At 43.4% G+C, this 23,111-nt stretch overlaps 1 protein-coding gene across 5 annotated transcripts in view; it reads left to right on the top strand.

The window, feature by feature from the left end:
* LOC119863092 (CREB binding protein) overlaps positions 1–23,111 on the top strand; it is a 182,516-nt gene that overhangs the window by 21,489 nt on the left and 137,916 nt on the right. For all 5 annotated transcript variants that reach the window (XM_043493200.1, XM_038420859.2, XM_038420860.2 and 2 more), the window contains exon 2: positions 7,143–7,855. In XM_043493200.1, the coding sequence (XP_043349135.1) occupies positions 7,143–7,855 (713 nt within the window). The remainder of the gene's footprint in view (positions 1–7,142; positions 7,856–23,111) is intronic.

Here is a 23,111-nt window from a genome sequence, read left to right as displayed (position 1 = left end):
TGGGCACTATATTTGGCCTTTTCCATTCTTCTGGAATCTCTCCAGTCTTCCATGACTTTTCAAAGATAATCACTAATGGTTCAGTTATCTCCTCAGTCAGCTCCTTGATTATTCTAGGATGTATTTCATCAGGCCTTGGTGACTTGAAAACATCTCATTTGTTTAAGTAATTTTGACCTTGTTCTTTCCCTATTTTAGCCTCTTCTGATCCTACATCACTTTCACTGGTATTCACTGTGTTAGATGTCCAATCACCACTAACCTTCCTGGTGAAAACTGAAACAAATAAGTCACTGAACACCTCTGCCAGTTCCACATTTTCTGTTGTTCCCCCTCCCCTCCCCCCATTGAGTAAGGGGCCTACTCTGTCCTTGGTCTTCCTCTTGCTTCTAATGTATTTGTAGACTGTTTCCTTGTTACCCTTTATGTCTCTAGCTAGTTTGATCTCATTTTGTGCCTTGGTCTTTCTAATAGTCTCCCCCCATACTTGCGTTATTTGCTTATATTCATCCTTTGTAATTTGACCTAGTTTCCACTTTTTGTAGGACTCTTTTTTTTGACTTTTAGATCATTAAAGATCTCTTGGGTAAGCCAGAGTGGTCTCTTGCCATACTTCCTGTCTTTCCTATGCAGTGCCCGTTCCTTGTGCCCTTAATAATGTCTCCTTTGAAAAGCTGCCACCTGTCTTCAATTGGTTTTCCCCTTAGACTAGCTTCCCATGGGATCTTACCTACAAACTTAGAGTTTGCTAAAGTCTGCCTTCTTGAAATCCATTATTTTTATTTTGCTGTTCTGCCTTCTGTCATTTCATGATCACTTTCACCTCCCTATTTTTCTAAATCAAATTTAGAACAGCCTCTCTCCTAGTAGCTTTCTCCATCTTCTGAAATTAAAAAATGTCTCCATTACATTCCAAAAACTTGTAGGATAATCTGTGCCCTGCTATGTTGTTTTCCCAACAGATGTCTGTGTAGTTGAAGTCCTCCATTACCACCAAGTCCTGTGTTTTGGATGATTGTTATTTAAAACAGGATGGATTTGATTTAAACTTTTCAGACTAGTTTTACAGCTATATCAGAAAATGAGTGATTGTTTGGTTATTTCATTTACCAAAGGTAATTGAAGCCGATATTTATGAAGTCATTGGGAGGTGAACTATCTCCAATTCAACAGGTTAATCATAAATATTTGGAGGATTTTCTTGCCAAGCTGTATTAGGAGGAGGAGATCACCAGACAGACAAAACAAGCGTATGAATTTTTGAATTTAGTTAAACATTCACGTTTTTTAAGATCGGGTTTGTTTTTGTTAAAATTGTTAGCTAAAATAGTTAAATAATAAAAACAAAAATTAAATTGACTGTCAGCCAGAGAAGCTTAAAATATTGGTTTCTGCAGCTAACTCAGTCGTCTTCACCTTGATTTTCCTGTTTGTAATCTGGAGAAGGAAAAAAACCTTTCCTGCTTTTTTCAGTTCCCAAATGATTTCTCAATTTGGAATGAATTAGTTCAAAGGAAGAAAATATTCTTTCTACACCGGCAGAAGAAGCTACTGCTGTTAAAAGTGAGATTATCACTTCAACAATCTCTGAATCCAAGTGCTTAAGTGATTTCCACCAGTTCACTGGTGTGACTTTCTTTAAAACATCATCAGCAAACATATTTCTTGCATAGTTCATCCTTAGCTCTGAAGTTTATTATAGTTGGCATTATGGAGGGATGATTGCTGGATGTCCATGTTGTAACCAACTCCTCTTCTACAGCACTTAAGGTTTGACCCTGGTATGTAATATTGAGAATTTTTGCCAGAAAATGAACTGGAGAGAGTGCTTGTCCCATTTGTTTTTTTTTTAATGCTTGTAATTTAACTCTTGTCATTGCATATTTCTGTTTTTAAGATGTCACTCAGTTCCTTTCAAATTTCAGCGGTGTCAGCAATAAAACATCTACACCTCTACCCCGATATAACACGATCCGATATAACGCGGGTTTGCATACAAAGTGGTAAAGCTCCGACACGCTGCTCTGAGCAGAATGTTAAGGGTGCTGGGCTGGGCCGGTGCTGAGGGGTTGGATAAGGGGTAGAGGGTCTCAGGGGTGGTCAGGGGCTTCCCCCCCCCGGTCTGGGAGGCAGGAGCTGTGCAGGGGGGGCACTTTTGGGGGCCCTGCAGTCCCAGAGTTGCCTGAAGGATTAGCTCCGCATCCCTCACCCTGGCCCCAGCCATGTCGCTCGCGGGAGGGAGCTTGGGGGAAGGGATCCCCCCCGCACTCACCGGCAGCGGTGGAAGCGGAGCAACCTGGCCCCAGTCCGCTCCACTCCACCAGCTCCCAGCCATGGCGCTCAGTTTCCCACCTCAGGTGAGTGTGGGACCTTTCCCCAACCCCGCCCACAGTGACATGGCCAGGGCAAGGAAAGCAGAGTGGGCTGGGGCAGCGTCTCTCCGCTTCCTGCCGCAGGTGAGTGCAGGGGGCGTCCTTTACCCAACCTCCCCGCACTCACTGGTGGCGGGAAGCGGAGCGCCGCGGCTGGGAGGTGGCGGAGTGAAGTGGGCTGGGGCTGCGTTGCTCTGCTTCCCACCGCTGATGGTGAGTGCCTGTTGGGAAGAAGGGTGTGAATAGGGGTCGAAGCAGTAGGGAGCAGGGGGGTTGGATAGGGGGTGAGGTCCTGGGGGTGATTAGGAACGGGGGTCTCTGGAGGGGGCGGTCAGGAAACAAGGAATGGGGGGCCAAAGCAAGTTCGATATAATGCGGTCTCACCTATAATGCGGTGAGATTTTTTTTTTTTAGTCTCCCGAGGACCGCGTTCTATCGGGGTAGAGGTGTATTTCCCTGCATTTTGTTCAAGCCTACAGAAATAGGCTTCAGAGTACTCGGCATGTGTTCAACATTTCTCTTAAGCCCAATGTTGAGAACTTTGGCTGTGATAGTGCCATCTGTTTTTTTTTTTACGATTTTGTTCACAAACTTGTCATTAGATTAGGCCAGTTCTTGATATAGTACTCAAAACAGTCCACTGCTGAGTTCCATTGCACATCTTGTGGGAGAGTTAGCTTGGTTCCTCCCACTTTTTTCAGAGCAGTGTGTGCAAAGCGGTTGTTACGGAAGAATTCTGCAATTTCAACAACATTAGCCTTTATTTCTGGAACACTGAAGTCTTTGGCTAGGAGGTGCATCAAATGAGCACTGCAGCTGTATGTTGTTAGCTAGGGACTCTCTTGTAAATTTCTTCTCATCTTGGATACACTTACAGTATTGTCTGTGAGGAAGCTGTGAACTAGACATTTGAATTTTTTCCCGCACAGTTTGATATAGCTTTTATTGCTGCTACTTGTAAGTATTCTGCGGTGTATGCATTTCCTGATGTATCAATTGTTTCTGTTAGGAATTCCCTTCTTCTGTTGTAATCTGCTGGTTCTTATCACAAACTTATTTTATGGTTGTGTCTGGATGATGGAGAATTGTTTTTTCTTTTTGCTACAGGTGATATACTGTGGCTATGTGACATACATGATGTGATTTAAAACGCTATCATTGGCAGATAACTCTGAAACTATAGAAAATGAGGGTGATCTTGAAGGTGGATAGTCTTCAGAAACAGTCTCCTAAACAAAATAAGTCAATGCAGTTATTTAATTATTATGACCATACTGCTTATTTAGGGTATTACTCATTGCGTTCACTGACACTCAGTACTACTATAAAGGTGAAATTGTAAAAGGAAGATCTGCCTATTTCAGCTATTTTTTTTCACAGTTGCATCTAAAGTGATAGTACCATAGAGTAACAACTATATTTTTTTGCTCAAACATGAGAATTCAAAAATAGTCAAGAGGGAAGACAGGCAGTCCTTAAGAAAGAAGTACGAAATAAAAAAGTTTACCAACCTGAAGATCCTGCATGTTCAGACTTGTTCCTTTCATCATCTTCAATGCAGCTTCCTCCTTAGAAGGAACACTTCTCATGATGTTTCATTAGGGCAACCAGGCCTTGCATTTCTTTGTTGCACTGTTTGTATTTTGCACTCATGCCTGTTTTACTCACAGGTAGAGAAACTTCATTTAAAATATTCCCAAACTGGGTCTCTTTTTTTACAGCTTGCTGCCACTAGAGGTTTTCCCTTCTAGTGAGAGAATGGTATGGTAGATCTCAAATCAATGAAGGCTACGCTCAGAAAGACCTCAAGACTTCTGGAATATGCTGCTCAAACAGTTTGACTTTTGTTTCTACTGCCTGTCCCTCCCTTCTCACATTTATCTCCAGACTTCTTCTCCTTGTCCAGATCTATTCCATCCCCAACAATCTTCTATCGTTGAACTTTTGAAACTTTTCACTTTTAGAGAGAGGTAAGGGATTGACTATGTACACAAATTTTGCAGAGGGACAATAGGGTTGCGGTCTGTTGTTTCTCACCTCTGTATATTTATTTAAAAACATTTCCGCTGTTAACAAGCATGTTATCTCTGGAGACACAAATACACAGTTTGAGAACTGCAAAACTAAACATCTCTGATGGTAAAAAGAAAAGGAGTACTTGTGGCACCTTAGAGACTAACAAATTTATTTGAGCATAAGCCATTGATCACTACCTGTTCAGTATGATAGTCTAGCCAGCTTTCTATCCACCTTATAGTCCATTCATCTAGCCCATACTACTTTAACTTTCTGACAAGAATATTGTGGGAGACTGTATCAAAAGCTTTGCTAAAATCAAGGAATAACATGTCTGCTTTCCCCTCATCCAGAGCCAGTTCTCATCTTTTGGTGGTGGTCACAGCAGCAACGGCTGGGGCTGGGGTCCCTCACTCCCCTGCTCTGGGGAGCGGGTTAGCAGGCCCCCCCAAGGGGCTGCAGTTACCTCCTCATAGAAGGCAGTTAGGTTAGTCAGGCATGACTTGCCTATGGTGAATCCATGCTGACTGTTCCTGGTCACTTTCCTCTCCTCGAACTGCTTCAAAATTGATTCCTTAAGGACCTGCTCCATAATTTTTCCAGGGATTGAGGTGAGGCTGACTGGCCTGTAGTTCCCTGGATTCTCCTCCTTCCCTTTTTTAAAGATGGGCGCTACATTAGCCTTTTTCCAGTAATCTGGGACCTCCCCTGATTGAAAACTCGTGGCAAAGATAATGGCCAATGGCTCTGCAATCACATCTGCCAACTCCTTTAGCCCCCTCGGATGCAGCACATCCAGCCCCATGGACTCATGCTCATCCAGCTTTTCTAAATAGTCCTGAACCACTTCTTTCTCCACAGAGAGCTGGTCACCTCCTCCCCATGCTGTGCTGCCCAGTGCAGCAGTCTGGGAGCTGATCTTGTTCGTGAAGATAGAGGCAAAAAAGCATTGAGTACATTAGCTTTTTCCACATCCTCTGTCACTCGGTTGCCTTCCCCCATTCAGTAAGGGGCCCAAACTTTTCCTGACTATCTTCTTGCTGCTAACATACCTGTTGAAACCCTTCTTGTTACTCTTAACATCTCTTGCTAGCTGCAACTCCACTTGTGATTTGGCCTTCCTGATTTCATTCCTGAATGCCTGAGCAATATTTTTATACTCCTCCCTGGTCATTTTTCCAGTCTTCCGCTTCTTGTAAGATTCTTTTTTGTGTTTAAGAGCAGCAAGGATTTCACTGTTAAGCCAAGCTGGTTGCCTGCCATATTTCCTGTTCTTTCTACATATCGGGATGGTTTGTTCCTGCAACCTCAATAAGGATTCTTTAAAATACTGCCAGCTCTTCTGGACTCCTTTCCCCCTCATGTTCTCCCAGGAGATCCTGCCCATCAGTTCCCTGAGGGAGTGAAAGTCTGCTTTTCTGAAACCCAGGATCCGTATTTCACTGCTCTCCTTTCTTTGGTCAGGATCCTGAACTCGACTGTCGCATGGTCATTGCCTCCCAGGTTCCCATCCACTTTTGCTTTCCCTGCTAATTCATACCTTGCAGTATCTTTAGTGCCCACATGGATGAGTAGCATGGGATAGTAGTCAGAGGACAGGATGATCCTCAACAATCCCTCTGTAATGTCTCCGATATGGGCCCCTGGCAGGCAGCTTACCTCCATGTCAGGACATGCCATGTCAGGACAACAGCTGGGTGCCTCTGTTCCCATCAGAAAAGAATCACCAACCATTACTATCCTATGTTTTCTCCTGGGAGTGGTGGCTGCGATCTTCCCAGCCTTGGGGGTACATGGCTTCTCCTCCACCTTTGTGGTGGTTCCTCATTGCTCGTTGTCAGGGCACCATATCTGTTTTTCATCACCAGGGTGGGTGGATTGGGAGTATAGGTGAAGCATTGCCTGCTGTCAGAAATAATCAGCTGCCGGTGTCCTCCCTGTAACAGAGCCATATCTTCCTCCCCCGGGGTTTGACAGCAATCCTCTGAAACTGGATAGCTTCCTTCAGCCTTGGATGGTCTCCATATGAAATCTCCACATAATCTTAATGAATTCGAGTTCTTAATCTGAGAGCCCTATTGTAGGACAGTGCTGTGCTCAGAATGTGAGAGATGGAATAGCATTTATATTGTAATATACTTTACTGGCCTAACTGTAGAAGTGATGCTATATATTGATTTTTTTATTTTTATTTTTTTTATTGGCGAGGGTCAGGTGTATTAGGAAGTGACTTGCTTAGTACGGAGACTTGAATAAAGGGAAGACTTGTATGAAGAGTACTTTTAGTTTGCCAGTTATCTCCTGTTACCTGCTGAATTTGCAACTGTTTGAGGAAGCTAACATTGTTAAACCTATTTTCTTTTGTTTGATGCTGTAGTGAAGTCATAACTGATGTTTTGAAAACAACAACAGCACAAACTTAGGACAAATATGTACATTTAAGTGGGGAGTGCTTCCACTTAATCTGCTTTACAGAGTTTGTCACTTTGCATACATTTCAGTGGAGATGCACTTTCCATATAAAAACAATCTATAATTACTGCTGCATCTGCAGTCACTCTTTCCCTGTGGAGATATTGATGGATATTAATAAGTAAATAGTAGTAGTAAAATAAGGCATATGTTTTTGGATTTGTGTTAGCATTTAATGTCTCTTGTTTTTGTTCATATAGCTGTATTTTAACCATTAGACTATAGTTGCTTTGCCTGTTCAGTGTATTTAGTGTCTTACATAAATTTCTGTTTAACTTGTAGATTTTGGATCTCTGTTTGACTTGGAAAATGATCTTCCTGATGAGCTGATCCCCAATGGAGAGTTAAGCCTTCTAAATAGCAGTGGGAATCTTGTTCCAGATGCAGCTTCCAAACACAAACAACTTTCTGAACTTCTAAGGGGAAGCGGTAGCTCTACCCTAAATCCTGGAATTGGAAATGTGAACTCAAATAGCCCTGTCCAGCAAGGAGTTGGTAGCCAAGTCCAAGGGCAGCCGAACAGTGCTAACATTAGTAATCTGGGTGCTATGGGTAAGAGCCCTTTAAACCAGGGAGACACTTCTGCTTCAAGCCTGGCAAAGCAGGCAGCCAGCACCTCTGGACCTACCACACCTGCATCACAAGCACTGAACTCTCAAGCACAAAAACAAGTGGGGATGGTGACAAGCAGCACTGCAACATCACAGACTGGACCTGGGATATGTATGAATGCTAATTTCAGTCAGACTCACCAGGGCCTTCTCAACAGTAACTCTGGCCACAATTTAATGAATCAGCCTCAGCAAGGACAAGGGCAGGTAATGAATGGATCTCTTGGGGCAGCTGGAAGAGGAAGGGGAGCAGGAATGCAATATTCTGCCCCTTCCATGCAAGGGAATGCAGGCAGTGTGCTGGCAGAGACTTTAACCCAAGTGTCACCACAGATGGCTGGTCATGCAGGCCTGAACACAGCACAGACAGGAGCAATGACAAAAGTATGTACATAAACTTTATAAATTCTATCTGTCTAGATGCATGTTTTTTCTCCAGGTATCTGAGAAATTGATTTTAGTAACTGATAGAAATTCAGGCGCCTTGAAAGTATTTGTTTTCAGTTTTTATTAGGTGTAAATTAGATATCCCTGGTTCATATAAAACTAAGATACTAGACTTTTAGTAGCATTGAGTGTAATTTAACTGACTGTGTGCTAAAGATCCTAAACAGATCACATTTCTGAGTGGAAGAGGAAACTTTGGTCCTGCTTAAGTAAACTATTTATCATGTGAAAATTTTAAAGATTTCATGCTTGCAGTAGGATATGTGTAATTTAAAGAAAATTGGGTTTTGAAGTTTATTTTTAAAATTAGTCTGACTATAAATTCTATATATCAGGTATTTTCAGCAATGAATATGTTTCACTGTTTAAAAAAGATTCTGATTCAACTCTGATTCTCTTATTGCATTCCATTGTGTGTAGTAAGAAAAAGAAGAGGAAAAATATGCTTTGTGAATTCTGCACTTATCAGTTTCAGGCATTAGGATGTCCTGAAAATGAGACACAATGAAAAGCCTGCTTTTATTATCGTCATAAATGAAAATGGCTGTTTAGAATCTCTTTGAAGAAGGCTAAAACTAGGACAAAATCTTGCTAGTAAGTTATTGGAAGAGAAGAATTTAGTGGTCCAAAAAAGAAAAAAAGACTTACTGACCACTTCTGTATGCTTCACTCTAGCAAACAGAAAAAGTTTGTTTAAAGCTAAGCACATTTAGTACTGATAAAAGGTGCTAGACTGAGAGGCTTGAAGATATGTACCTGTTTACAGAAAAATTACAGAATAGGCAGAGGCAATACACGCTTTCCATACTGCCATGTCAGTGTGCTCCCATTGAAGTCTTTGGCTTCTTTGCTTAAAGACAGGTACCAATTAGCAGAATTATAGTGACTGTTTTTGTGATGCAGACACCTGTCTGTCAGAGGGTCATGAGACCATCAGAGACAGTACCAGTGTGTGAGTGGCAAGTCACCCATTTATAGCTTCCTTTTTTCTCTTCCCCTACAGCTGAAGAGCAGAGTCAGAGTGTTTGTATTTATTGCGTTTATTGATTTGGTCTATAGCAAATCTCCTACTAGTGGGTGGGGAAAAGTAATGTTTCACAAGTTAAGCAAAACTGCTATTGTCAGTCTCTTTTCATATTGGAATCTCAGGGACCACACTTTTGTGTATGGTTGCTGTAGTTACAAATTTTAAGATATTGGAAAAGAGTGTAAAAGTCATGTGGTAGTATTAGAGACTGACATCCTATTTAGCCACTGAACACAGAAAAAGGCAGGTTCAATTTCCATTACCACTCAGTTCTTTATGCTTCCGCTGAAACTGCAAACAAGAATGCATTGAGTAGTTTGGTGATGTGGCTACATATCCTCTTGGGTTCTGTTATGAAGACTGTTCATTTCATATAGGCCACTAGGCTAAACCTGACAGGGGAAGAGCATATTTTCTGTGTGAAGTCTAATCTACCAGCCACTTCACTTCTTCAACAGCTGGGGACGAAGAGCTTTCTAGTAAGGAATTTCCCTGGACCCTATTTGAGGGTTGGGGGCCATTTTAGTATCACTCTTGGCTGCAGTGTGTTAAATTTGTTGGTTTGTTGCTGACAGAAGTTGAGGCACAAATTCTGTTCATCCCCATTGGGGGATGATTTTCTTTATTTTAAGGAAGGGAAGCTTAAAGGTCTAAACAGATTGGCAGCATGATGTAAAGCTGAGCATACTTATCGTCAGTCCATGAACCTAAACATTTAGATGCTCTTTGTATAGAGATTGACTGCTATAGGTACAGGAAAAGAATGGTTATTGGGAAGTAAGTAGAGAAAGGGGTAGGTGATTATTTTCTTGTACTAGATTTGTTTTTCTCTGAAATGTGTGGAAATGGAATGAAAATATCTAATTTGGCTTATTTCCATTTTTTAAAAACAATAAGTAGTCTGGCCACCGGACTCCTTGTTGTTTTTGTGGATACAGACTAACACGGCTACCCTCGATACTTGATTGTCTTTAAAAAGTAACCCATTGGAGCAGGTTACTTTAGCTTTTACAGAGCTGTGTTATGTAGGTTATAACTCGATTGTATGCACTTAGGGTGAAATGGACCTTGGGGCAGAGGTCCTTATTTGGGCCCTCTGCCCTGGAGTTAATTTTACCAGTTTTGATTAAGGATCACTTATCAAGCTGAATGGAGGTCATGTGACTTCTGCTTTTTTTTATTCTGTGGTGCAATTTTTTTTTTTAAGAATTTATCAATGACATACATTTCAAACACTCAGGAAGACAAGTTCTCTGTTGCAGAGACCTTACAATCTGTGGCCCTGATCTTGCAATGCGTTGAATTCTAAATGGAGCATGTGGAAGAGTGTGTGGTTTGCTTAGTGCAGCAAAAAAAAGGCTGAGAGATTGACTTTTCTGGATAAATACATTAGGGGGTAAGTACTAGGGAGGGTGGTGAGCTATTAAACTAAAGGACAATGTTGATACAAGAACAAATGGGTATAAATTAGCCATGAACAAATTCAGTCTGGAAATTAGAAGGCGGCCATCAGAGGGGTCAGGTTCTGGAATAGCCTGCCTGTAGGAATTGTGGGGGCAAACAACTTATTTAGTTTTAAGAAAAGCTGGACAAATGTAGTGCGGTTGTACGCCAGGTTACTTGTGATGGTTGGGGTTAGGGCTCAACAGCTTTGGATTCACTTCTGGCTTATGTCTTATGTTCCTAAAAGCTCATGCTTCAGGGTTTCAGCCAGATTTCTGCAGGGGTCAGAAAGAGATCAGCCACCCCTCCCCAAGGGGAATAAATAGTATTCTAGTGTTGGGTTTGTTTGTTTTTTTTTTTTTTAATCCCTTCCTCTGAAAGCATAGAGAAGGCCACTTTGGAGGGGAAGGCAAGGACTCCTAGGTGGCACTGAGCATTCTCTCTGGTGCTTGCCTGGCTGATTCTTATGTGCTCAGGATCTGACTGATTGCAATATGTGAGGTCAGGAAAGAATTTTAATTAGCAGTGACCTTGGGGTGGGGGTTGCTTTCCTTTGCAGCATGTGGTTGTGGGCCAGGGTTATCTGGGTATATCTTAATCATTTCTCTGCCATTGTGCGGGCCTTCGGCACTGGTGCACCTTGGTCCCCTCAGTTGGACATAGTAGTGTAGCCTCTTATGGGCTGTAAGACTTTGGTCTAATTTTGGTTGTTGGATTTAGGGTGTAGGTGCTGCGAGGTATTGGGGGCCTGTGCTACATGGGAGGTCAGACTGCATGAAGCGGTGGTCCCTTCTGGCCTTAAACTCTGTGATTCTGTGAAAAAGACCTGGACCTAATTGTGCTTTAGTTTTAGAAAAGAAAAGCAAATGTTAGGTTACATAAGGAAATGGAAAATAATACTGAAAATATAATCCCATTATATAAATTTGTGGTATGCCATCACATAGAATAAATACTGTGTTCAGTTCTGATCACCCTGTCTCAAATAAGTTATGGCAGAGTGTGAATTTAGAGATGCATGGCGAGAACAATTAGAGGCACAGAAATGTTTCTATATGGAGAGTGTAAAGATTGGGTCTGTTAGCCATAGAGGACATGAATAAGAGAGGACAGGATAAAAGTGTATAATACAGTGAAGGTAAATCGGGCACTAATACTTTTACCCTTGAAAGAAAAGAACTAGGAGAACTACAGCAAAATTGAAAAAAGGAATTTCATGCATTGCACAACTAGCCTGTGGAACTCATTTGTCACTTGATATAAGTGAGACATTTTAATTAATCTTCCTCTTTATTATCCACATTTTTAGTCTTCAATTGTTCATTTATTAAGACAATAAAACATACTAAGCTGTTTCTGCATCCTAAGTATACTAATTCAGAACTGATGGTTCTCCTTTGAGTGATTGTGAATCTATACATTCCACTGTAGGCACATGTGTACCCCGTACAATCAAGTTGGAGACTTTTGCCAGCAGTACTGCTGGTTTGCACATATGCTCCTGCCCTCCTCATGCACAGAGCAAGGGACACAAAAGTGACGTGGCTGTTGCTTCCCTCTCTGTTTGTTCTCACCGCCTGTGGTGGGAGTTGGAGCTTCCTGTCACTTATGAGCCTTGGTTAGCCAGTTTAGAAAGAGAGATTCTCATTTGGGATATAGGTTTTAGAGGAGCAGCCGTGTTAGTCTGTATCCACAAAAAGAACAGGAGTACTTGTGGCACCTTAGAGACTAACAAATTTATTAGAGCATAATCTTTCATGGGCTACAGCCCACTTCATCGGATGCATAGAATGGAACATATAGTGAGAAGATATATATACAGAGAAGTTGGAAGTTTCCATACAAACTGTAAGAGGCTAATTAGTTAAGATGAGGTATTAGCAGGAGAAAAAAAACTTTTGCAGTGATAATCAAGATGGTCCATTTAGACAGTTGACAAGAAAGTGTGAGGATACTTAAATTAGGGGAATAGATTGAATCTATTTGGGGGATGAAGGAAGATGTCAATTTTTTGTAGATGATTTAGTCTGTATGCTATCCACAACTGTGATGACAAGATGACCCTAATGAAGCCAAGATCTAGAGGGCCTGCTGTGGACAAAGCTGATAGGAGGTTTAGATCTCCATCTAGACACATCCTGAAGTCTCAAGTAGTAGCAAGGTCTATGCTGTGTTTGTCGTCTTCGTCACTAGGGTATAAACACCCTGAGTGTGAAGAGTTTGGGAATCTTTTGAAATCATCTTTCTTTTACAGTGCAAGGGCGGCAGTCCTTTTTTACAGTTGGGATCGCAGCACTGTGCAGGAGGGAAATGTTATCTAGTTCACTTCTGTCCCCTTCCTAAAACCTGCTTCCCATCCCTTTTCTGGGACCCATTTCACAAGGCTGTATTAATTTTAAGACTTTGTGTCTCTTTAATCAGAGAGCAATAGCAGAAGTTACTTACCAACACAGAGGGAAAGGGTTTTATTCCTGCTATTTCCTGATTTCCCCAAAAGGGAGGCTGTCTTTGGCCCCTCCTAGATATAAGAAAGCTGAACATATTCATCAAGAAAATCAAGTTCAAAATGGTTACCCTTGCATCTATTATCCCATCCATAGTGAAGAAGGGTTGGTATGCTGCCTTCAATCCTGGCCACAGAAAGTATCTTCGATTCACAGTAGGGAATGTGCACTACCAGTACATGGTTCTGCTCTTTGTTGAAAGAAGTAAAGGGGAACTGGTTACAGACCAGCATGTATATCGCTGCATTTCTGACTTTTATTAAGCTCCATTATAATCTAGCAAATGTTGTTCCTCCTTCTAGAATAATGGCCCATTCTACAAGGGCTCATTCCGGTTCATCAGCCTTCTTGAGTAACATACTGATGTGGACGTTTGCAAGGCAGCAATGTGATCATTGGTACAAACCTTCTCCAGACACTGTTATCGCTCAAGCTTTCCTGGGCAATGCCATTTTGGCAAGTCAGCGCTACAGTCTCTCTCCATGTAATCCAAAGTTTCGTCACCAGTAAGGGAATAGCTAATGAGTCACCTTCACTGGAATGTATATGTGCATAATCACTTGAAGGATTGAAAATGGCTTCTTTCCTGTTCCATAACTACTGTTCTTTGAGATTGCTGTGCGTGCATACATAGATTGTACAACCATCCCACCATCTCCCTAGTTCAGGTATTAGATGGCTGTGTGAAGAAACGGGGAGGCAGCAGCCATGCCCCTTTATGGCCTCTGCTCACTGCACAAGGATGCATTTGTGTCCTAGTGATACTGCTGGCAAGTCTCCAACTTGAGTTCATTGGGTGCACATAAATCTCCACTTGAATGTATATGTGCACAACACATCTCAAAGAGCAGTTACCACACAGGGAAGTAATGGTTTTCTTGCACCTCATCTTTTAGTTTTGAGGGCCTTTCAAGGTTGCTCTGCTCTGACCACCTCTTTCCATTTTTCTTCTCACTGGTGTCAGTCATCGAGTTCATCTTATGTTAGTGGAGCTTTTTTGGTTTTCCTTTTTCCCATGGTTTTTTCCCCTCAGTGGTAGAGTGGAAAATTTGAGAGAGGCAGAAAGTGCATCTGTGAACTGTTTTGAAGCTGAAGCTTGTTCTAAAGGGAAGTGGGAGTTGGATTGGCATTTACATTGAGCTACATCACTGTGCCCTTGTGATCACACACGTCCTATCCATCCGCATTAATGTGTCCTGGATCCTCCTAAGATTTTGGAGGCTAAAGCTTGCCTTTGAGTCAGGACTAGAAAGGTGCATGGTGAGTGATCTGATAGTAGGCTTCCAGACCTTTGAGAAAAGAACATTTTTTCATGCTTTTCACTCCTTGGCTATTCAGTCCCAGGAAGATGTAGACAAATGAAAAGGATATTGGAGAAGAGCAACAAAAATGCCTACACAGTTGCAAAGGGATTTACTTACATGGGGCAAATATAGGCAAGATGTGCAGAGAATGGCTAAACGGTTTTAACACCTAGCAGTCAATATAATGGAAGAGTATCAGCACCAAGATTAAACATTTAGATACAACTAGAGCTAATGTGTTGAACGTCAGGAAAAATTTCCTCACATTGAGATCTGTTAGGCTGGGAGATAAAGCATTATCACTTGGACCACTTTAAAATAGACAAAACACAACACTATAAATATACAGTAAGGAACAATCTTGTCGTCTTGTCAGACAATCTTGTGGAATGACCTAGATTAACTAGTGTTCTTCTTCAAGTAGTGTCCGTATGGGTGCTCCATACTGTAGGTGTATCTGTATCTCTAATCGGAGAATTTAGATAACTGTGTGTCTGTTCAGCACATGCGCTCTCCCTCCTTTGTGATCTGCCTCAAGACTATCTAGTACTGCGCAGGCCAACCACCCTCAGTTCTTTCTTGGCCGCCTTTGGCCAGGAACAGAGTAAGTAGTAGTCCCTCCCTTCGTGGCATTAAGTGTTTAGTAGAAGCAGTAAATGTTCTTAGACTTTCAGTTTTCGTTTTTTAAATTTTTTTTTCATGTTTCCTGCCCTTGTTCAGGGGGATCACCTTCTGTGGGGCATTTAGTAGATGAATTAAGTTTTTCAGCTCTTTAAATAAAAAACCCAGAATCGCACCTTTCACGTTTCCCTGCCTTTTGGCGGTGATTGCTCCAGGAGGGGCATGCCTGGTTCCGTTGGCTTCAAGAAGTGCCTCTCTTGCAATGAGGCAATTTCAATAATGGACGGACACTTGCATTTTGTCTGGTGTCTGAGGGACACTCACATTCTTTCTGCCAGAAGCTAAAGGTGAGATCTCATAAGAACTGGGAGCTCAAGTTAAACATCTCCTAATGGAGGGTCCTCTTCAGCTGCTGACTGAATCCAGTTCTCTCTGTCCACAGAGCCTTCAACATCCAGAGGGTAGAATTGTGAAAAGTTGGCTGATTCCCCGCTGTGCCCCCACAAAGCCTCTAGAAAAAGGGCTCCAACCCCTCAAACTTGAGTCCTTGGCCAGCCAGAGGGGATCCCCAGCGTGCTTGGCCACCTCGGTACTGACAGCTCCGAAGCACAGTACCCAGAAATATCAGGAAACTGTCTAAATACTGATGGGCACAGGTGCGGAGGCAGTGTCACCACCTCCCAGAGATGAAAAACAGAGACCGAACAGTCTCTAAAAGATCAGCACAGACAAAATCATCCTTGGCACCGAGTGTGGCAAAACACCCCTTAAACAACTTGTGGTACCAACGAGTTGACGCTGACACTCCTTGACTGTACCGAGTGTATCAACAGTACTGCAAAAGTTCAGTGACTGACAGGTCCCTCAAGAACAGAAGAACCGGAATCCTCACTACTTGGCACCAGAACCCTGGTACCAAGCATGTCTAGGTCTCCTAAATTACCGCTGACACTGGGCCATTTACCCACAGTGCCCCGGTCAGCACCACCATCCTCCAGTGAGGAATCTGTCATCCTGGTCACTGTCCATCTTTCCCTAGTTTCTCACAATGTCCTACCATTGCAACATCAGGGACCTCCCCGATTGCACCCTTATGCCAACCTGCATTAGCACCACCGCTACCCATTCTCTCCCTCCCCCCCTCGACCTGCCCTGTGGCCGTACTGGAATCTGTGGATGATTACAGGTTTATACCTCGCAAGCATCCATTGTCTATCATAAAGAATCCATCAGGCGGTCACTACGTCTTTAGTGTCCAGGGGCCCAGACCCTGAGGAAGAAACTTTTGAAGGGCAGGAGGCCAGACTTTTTGAAGTGGAGACTACCCCACCAGCAAACTTCATCCTCATTGGATGAGGCTGTGATGCCCCCTCCTTCAACACTAGCTGATGACTTGAGGCTCTTTCAGGACCTTACTAAGAGGGTGGCAGATGAGCTTCAAATTCCCTTACAGGCACACACCACAAGGTGGTAGATATTCCACATGCTTAACAAGGTGCTCCTGGATCCTGCCAAGGTCATCTGGCAGACACCAGCTTCCATTGTACCAATGTGCAAGAGCTGACAAGAAGTACTGTGTCCCTGTTAAAGAGGCAGACTTCCTCTCTACACACCCTCAACCTAACTGTATTGTTTTGGATGCAGTTAACGCACAGGGAAAACATCATGCCAAATCAACTCTATATGATAGACTGGAAGAGGCTAGACCTATTTGGGAAGAGGGCATACGTGTCAGTGACCATGCAATTCAGGCTGCTGAACTACAAGCCGTAATGGCTAAGAACAAATACATAAATTATGAGAAACTCATTGCATTTATTGACTGCTTGCCAGAGGAGCAAAAAGAACAATATCAGACCATTGTTAAAGCAGGTCAGTTAGTAGCTAGAATAACACTACAGAAGGCCCTGGATGCTGCAGATATGGCAGCCTGTTCGGTCTTGATGGCAGTGGTAACGATAGGCATCCTGGCTACACCTCTCCAGGTTGCTGAAGGAAGTGCAGGAGACTGTCAAGGACCTTCTGCTTGAAGTGCCCAAACTCTTTGCCAATAAGACAGATGTGTCACTTCACAAGTTAAAGGATTTCAGGGCCATGCTCTGCTCCCTGGGAATCTACATAGTGGGACAGAAGAGAGAATACGGCTAACAGCCACCTCACAGATCCCAAACACCTGAGTTCCCACTGTCGAAGTAATATTACAAGTCGCAGTGTAAGACCCAGGATGTAAGTGGAAGCAGTCAGCCTTCCAGTTCTCAACTCTCATCCTCTAAATATCAGTTTTGATGCTTTAGTTGAGGCCCTGAAGAACCGTCCCTTCCAACAATGGCTGCTGCTATCTATGGACCTTCCATGTCCCTTTGGAAGTTGCCTGACCCTCTTTCACAGAGTTGGGAGAACATCACCTTTGACAAATGAGTCTTGGAGATTATTTCAGAGGGTTACGCCATCCACCTCATGTCCCTCCCCCAAACCCACCTTTCATCCCTATCCCTCTTCAGGGACCCTTTTAACTTGAGTCTACTTTATCAGAAAATAGATCTGCTATGCCTAGGGGTCATAGAACCAGTCCCTGTTTGTTTATATTTCCCAGTCCCCCCAGTTGAAGGGATGTTGGAAACCCATACTAGATCTGAGGGCTTTGAACAAATAAACGAAGACTCCAAATTTCAAGAAGGTCACGCGAGTAGCCATTGTTCGGACTCTGGAGCAAGGAGATTGAGGGCCAAAAATCAATCTTCTTCCACATTTCAATATGGCCATCTCACAGTAGGTTCCTCCAGTTTCCTTTGGGCAGAACCATTATCAGTATAGACTGCTCCTATTCAGCCTCTCGTCCGCACCCAGGGTATTCTCCAAGGTTGTCTCCATCATAGCTGCACAACTGCGGACATTGGGTATTATCTATCCATACGTGGACAACTACCTCCTCCAGGCTCCTTTGTTTATGGATGCCTTGTAAGCCACCCAGACGACTGTGTGCATATTTGCACAACGGCCTACAGCTCAATACCCAGAAATTGAACTTCACCCCCGGTACACCTGGAGTTCTTTGGGGTCGAGCTTGATGCAGTACAGGCAAGAGCATTTCTCTCCACACAGATTCACCACTCTCATGATTCTCATAGAGACAGTTCGAGCCAGCCTGCAAACATTGGCCAGGAATTGTCTGCAATTTCTTGAACACGTGGCAGTGTGCACTTTTATGACTCCACACATCTGGTTGTTCATGAAATGTTTGTAGATGTGGCTCAGATCTGTCTGCTCCCCAAGCAGAAACTGACTGGAGAAGCTGCTGTGGATGCTCTCCAGGATCAAACACCCTAGATTGGTGGAAGCAGTCTTCCAGTGTCCACGTGGGTATTCTGTTCATACAACCCCCACCAATGCTGACCCTAACAATAGACACCTCCCTGATAGGTTGGGGAGCCCCTCTTAAACGACCACGAAGTCCAGGGCAAGTGGTCTCTCTCGGAAGCAGTCCTCCATATCAACTTCTTGGAATGAAGAGCTGTCAGAAACGCCTGCACATATTCTTTCCCATTCATCACAAAAATGACAGTATAACCTATATGTTTTACATAAATCGTCAAGAGGGCGCCAAATCACCCTCTTCGTGTGGAAGCGATAAAACTTTGGAATTGGTGCATCTGCCACAACGTGTTCACGTCAGCCACTTGCCTGCCAGGGAGACAGAATGTGAAAGCTGACCGTCTCAGTCGGAACTTCTCCCGCAATCACGAATGGGAAACGAATCCTGCAGTGCTTCATGGCATTCAACCTATAGGGGACCCTGACAATAGATCTCTGCCACTTATTGCTCCCTGTTACACCTATCCACGAAGATGGCATTTCTGGTGGCATTACTTAGCTCGAAGGATAGGGGAGAGGGTGGCGTTGATGGCGCACCTGCTATTCATGGTCTTCTTTAAGGACAGAGTCACCTTGAGGCCACACCTCAAGTTCCTCCTCCTGGTAACCTCATCTTTCCATTTGATCTAGCTAATTCACGTCCCTGTATTTTTTCCAAAACTGTATCATGCTAATAGGGAGGCAACACTGTATATGCTGGATGTTAGGAGGGCCCTAGCATTCTACTTGGACAGGACTAAGGACTTCTTCTCCCAAACTTTTCCTTTCATTCGTGGAAAAATCCAAGGGCTCCACAATATCACCCCACAGACTTTCCAAATGGTTCTCCAGTTGTGTTAACCACCATTACCATGTTTAGAACCTGCTACCCCCGTCAGGAATCCTCACATACTCCACAAGTTCTGTTTCCACTTCGATCGCAATGTTAAACTTTAACTTTCGATGTTAGATGCCCCCATCTCTGAAAACTGCAGGGCAGCAACCTGGGCTAGTGCCCATACTCTTGCGGAATACTACGCGATTACCTGTGACTCAGCCTCTGATGCCGTCTGTGGCTCCACAGTGTTATCATCAATAACTGACTCCATTCCAAAGTTCTAGCCCTCCATGGAGGATACTGCTGTGACGTCGCCTACAGTGGAGCTGCCATAGGGACACTACTCAAAGAAGTTACTCACCTTGTGCAGTAATGATGGTTCTTCAAGATCTGTCTCCCTATGCTCCACAACCTTCCCCCCCCCCCCCCCCCCCCCCCCCCGCTTTGGAGTTCTCGACAAGGGTCTCTATGGAAGCAAAGGAACTGAAGGGCAATGCTAGATAGCCTTGAGGCAGATCCGAGGGAGAGTGCATGTGCAGGCCGAATGGACACTGCTATCGAAATTTTCTGATTTAGAGGCACAGATGCATCTATAGGGACACTTCCTCTTCTCCATCCCTAATTTTTTTATTCCTCCACAGTTTACGGAGCCTTGACATCTAGAATCAACTTTAATTCTAAGGACTTGGCCTACTTTTCTAAGCTACTAGCAAAAGTCTATCATTTTAACTTAGAACAAACCCTGAAACCTCCTTGCGCAGACCCCATCAGACACACACACCCTCAGTCTTTCCAATTGACAGATTATTGGATGCATCTATTTCATCTGTCTGGAATCTCTGTAGTCCAAACTTCACAGTGTATGTGAGCTTTTGCAAGATGCCTGGAGCTAAACAGTTTCTTAAAAGGCAACCTTGCCAAGGAAAATCCAGCAATCACATCAGATACTTGCAACTCTTTTCTCTTTTGTGAGGTGGGCAGATTTACACCTAAATGATCCAAAGGTGAGAAAATTGATAGGGTAGTCCATCTGTTCAGATGTCCAGTAGGCTCTGCTAAAATGAGACAGACTTGGTTATGTTGGATAGTAAATTGCATTAATCAAGAAGGGTCCTTTATATAATATCACATAGCAACAAGTAATCCTCATGTTTCACAGAATGCTCTTTGCACCTCCTCGGTACTTACTCTAGTTCTAATGGTGGCTTAAAACAGGGCTCAGTGCTTGGATTTTAAAGGGTCTTCTGTTGTTTAAACTGTGTTTGCAGCTGTTGCATGTGCCTATCCTCTGCTGCCCCTATATAGTTTTTTGGAGCAGGACCTGAGTTTACTCAGCCAATTTCTCCTGCTGGTTTTATAAGATAGTTGAATGTATTCAAGACCCAAGGATCAGAATAATTGATTGATCAAAAATGAAGGAAATGCACAAGGTCTGAGACTCCTTCCCTCCTTCCTCACCTTTTGTGGCATGTTCCTTTTGCCCCATGTGCACCACTGTTCCTTTTTCTGTGGGGTCATCCTGGGGTTCTCTCCCTGGACACACAGTGCTGGCTTTCAACAGCCGTAAAGCCTGAGGTTGTCTATCATTTAAACAAAAAGAAAAGGAGTACTTGTGGCACCTTAGAGACTAACAAATTTATTTGAGGTGCCACAAGTATTCCTTTTCTTTTTGCGAATACAGACTAACACGGCTGCTACTCTGAAACCTATCATTTAAACAGCCTCTTGGTCTTAGATGAGGAGCTGCCTCTCAAGCTGGCCCAGGCAAACTGCTTAGGGTTCTGAGCTATCATAGAAGACTTTGGACAGTATTCTACCTGTCTCCCAGTAAGATTTTCAGCAGACCCAGCCCTCAGACATCCTAGCACCTTTGAATTTCTTCAAATAGCTTGCTGTCTCAGAAACCTTCCTTGTCTACTCAGACCTTGTCCCGAGAAGGACAACGCCTCAAGAAGCGTGGCAGCCTGCTCACTTCCTTGTCTCCTACAGTGCAGACACTGAGCTGCTCGATCATTCAGTTTGTCTTAAAAATAAAACCCTTCCTTGTAGCCTTAAACTAAAGATGACACAAAGACTTCTTCACCTTTGTTTTCTTTCTGTACCTGGAGAAAATCAGACTTTAAATGGGTCTTTCTAGAGTAAAGCAAACTATCATCAGGGCCAAGTTTATACCAGCTACAACTAGGAAAGTTATCAGGTTCCCCTAGTTCCCACAAGATTCTTTTCTGCGTCTCAGACAAACCCAGGGCCAGCCCAGAAAATTTCAGTCATAGTGGACGGAGCAGTGCCCTCAAAATACTTAGTGGCCTGGAAGAGAGCTCATTAAAGAGGGGAATCTTCCCTCCTTGGCCTGTGTAGTCTCAACGTGAAGAGCCCTTTAAATAGCCTTCCCTGTGTTTCATCTATAGCTGGGGAGCTTCCTTAAGGGCCTAGCAAACCTTTTCCCACAACTCAGGCTTCTCACTCCCCAGTGGTATCTCAATCTAGTATTAAAAGGACTGATTAGACCTTGTTCACTAACTCGCCTTTCCATGAAGACTGTGTTCCTTATCGCTATCATCTCTGCCAGAAATATAGGGGAGATAACAGCTTTGAAGGAGCATCCCTCTTTCTCTTTGTTCTTCCCTGTCAAGGACACACTTGTACCACATCCAAAGTTCACTCTCAAGGTGACTTCTGCATTTCACATGAATCAGCTTATTTAGCTTCCAGCCTTTTATCCCAAACCCAGTGGGGAGAACAGGGAAGCAATCTCCATACGCTTGTTGTGAGAAGAGCCTTGTCTTTTATTTGGACGGGACAAGGGCTTTCAGGAAATCTGAGACTTTTCCTCTCCATTGCAGATAGTTCAAAAGATATAGTGATCTCAACTCAAAGACTCTCTAAGTGGGTCTACAGCTGTATTAAATTGTTACTAATTGCATAATGTAGCACTCCCATCTTCAGTATATATGCAGTCTATGAGATTGGTCCCCTCTTCTGCCACCTTCTCCAGGAGTATCCCTATATCAGAAATCTGCAGAGCAGCTAGGCATCTGCTCATACCTTAGCAGAACACTGTGCCATCCTGGGGGATTTGGCTGCAGACTCCAAATATGGTGCCACAGTACTATCATCTTTATCAGACTTGACTCTGAAGTTCCAGCCTCCAGTGGTGTGCAGTACTCGGGAGTCGCCTACAGTGGAGCACCCATAGGGACACTGCTTGAAGAAGAGGAAGTTACTCACCCTGTGCAGTGGTGATGGTTCTTCAAGATGTGTGTCTATGGGTGCTCCATGACCCACCCTCCTCAGTCTACTCTGAAGTCCTAGTAGTTGACTCTGCGGTAAAGAAGAAACTGAGAAGCGCATGCTGGCTAGTCTTGTGGCAGGTGAGGAGCAGCATAAGCGTGGGCTGGACAGACTTTTACCAGAGTTCTCCAATCAGCAGCGTGGAATTCTGTAAAAGGAACCACATTTTTCTCCACCTCTCTGAAGGAGGCATATTGTTTAAATAGGGACACATGCTGATGGTGGACAATTAGGAGGGTTTCAGAGTAGCAGCCGTGTTGGTCTGTATTCGCAAAAAGAAAAGGAGTACTCGTGGCACCTTAGAGACTAACAAATTTGAGCATAAGCTTTCGTGAGCTACAGCTCACTTCATCGGATGCATCCGATGAAGTGAGCTGTAGCTCACGAAAGCTTATGCTCAAATAAATTTTAGTCTCCAAGGTGCCACAAGTACTCCTTTTCAACTAGGAGGGTTGTTCCTATGGAGCTTTCCATAGGGGCTGTTCCTTTGGAGCTTTCTAGAGGTCCATAAGATTGAAGATGCACTCAATACTTTTTTTTTTTTTAACTGAGGTGCAGTTGCAGCTTCTGTCAGTTTTTCAAGATGCTTTTCCAAGTAAGACTCGATGCCTTTCTAGAAGGTATGGTTTACTCAAACATGAGTGTTTGGGCTCAGTACAAGGAGTAGGTGGATGAAATTGTATGACCTGGCCTTAAAATCTGTGAATTTATAAACGAGCACTCTTCTCATTCTCATCTTATTCATATTTTGAAATTTATTTTTGTCATCAATAACTACCTGAGGAAGTTGACAAAGGTTACAGCAACAATCTTT

The sequence above is a fragment of the Dermochelys coriacea genome, chromosome 10 (assembly GCF_009764565.3).
Source record: "Dermochelys coriacea isolate rDerCor1 chromosome 10, rDerCor1.pri.v4, whole genome shotgun sequence".
Classification (NCBI taxonomy): domain Eukaryota; kingdom Metazoa; phylum Chordata; order Testudines; family Dermochelyidae; genus Dermochelys; species Dermochelys coriacea.
Note: the sequence above shows the minus strand (reverse complement) of the source record. Positions and strands in the feature narration are given on the sequence as shown.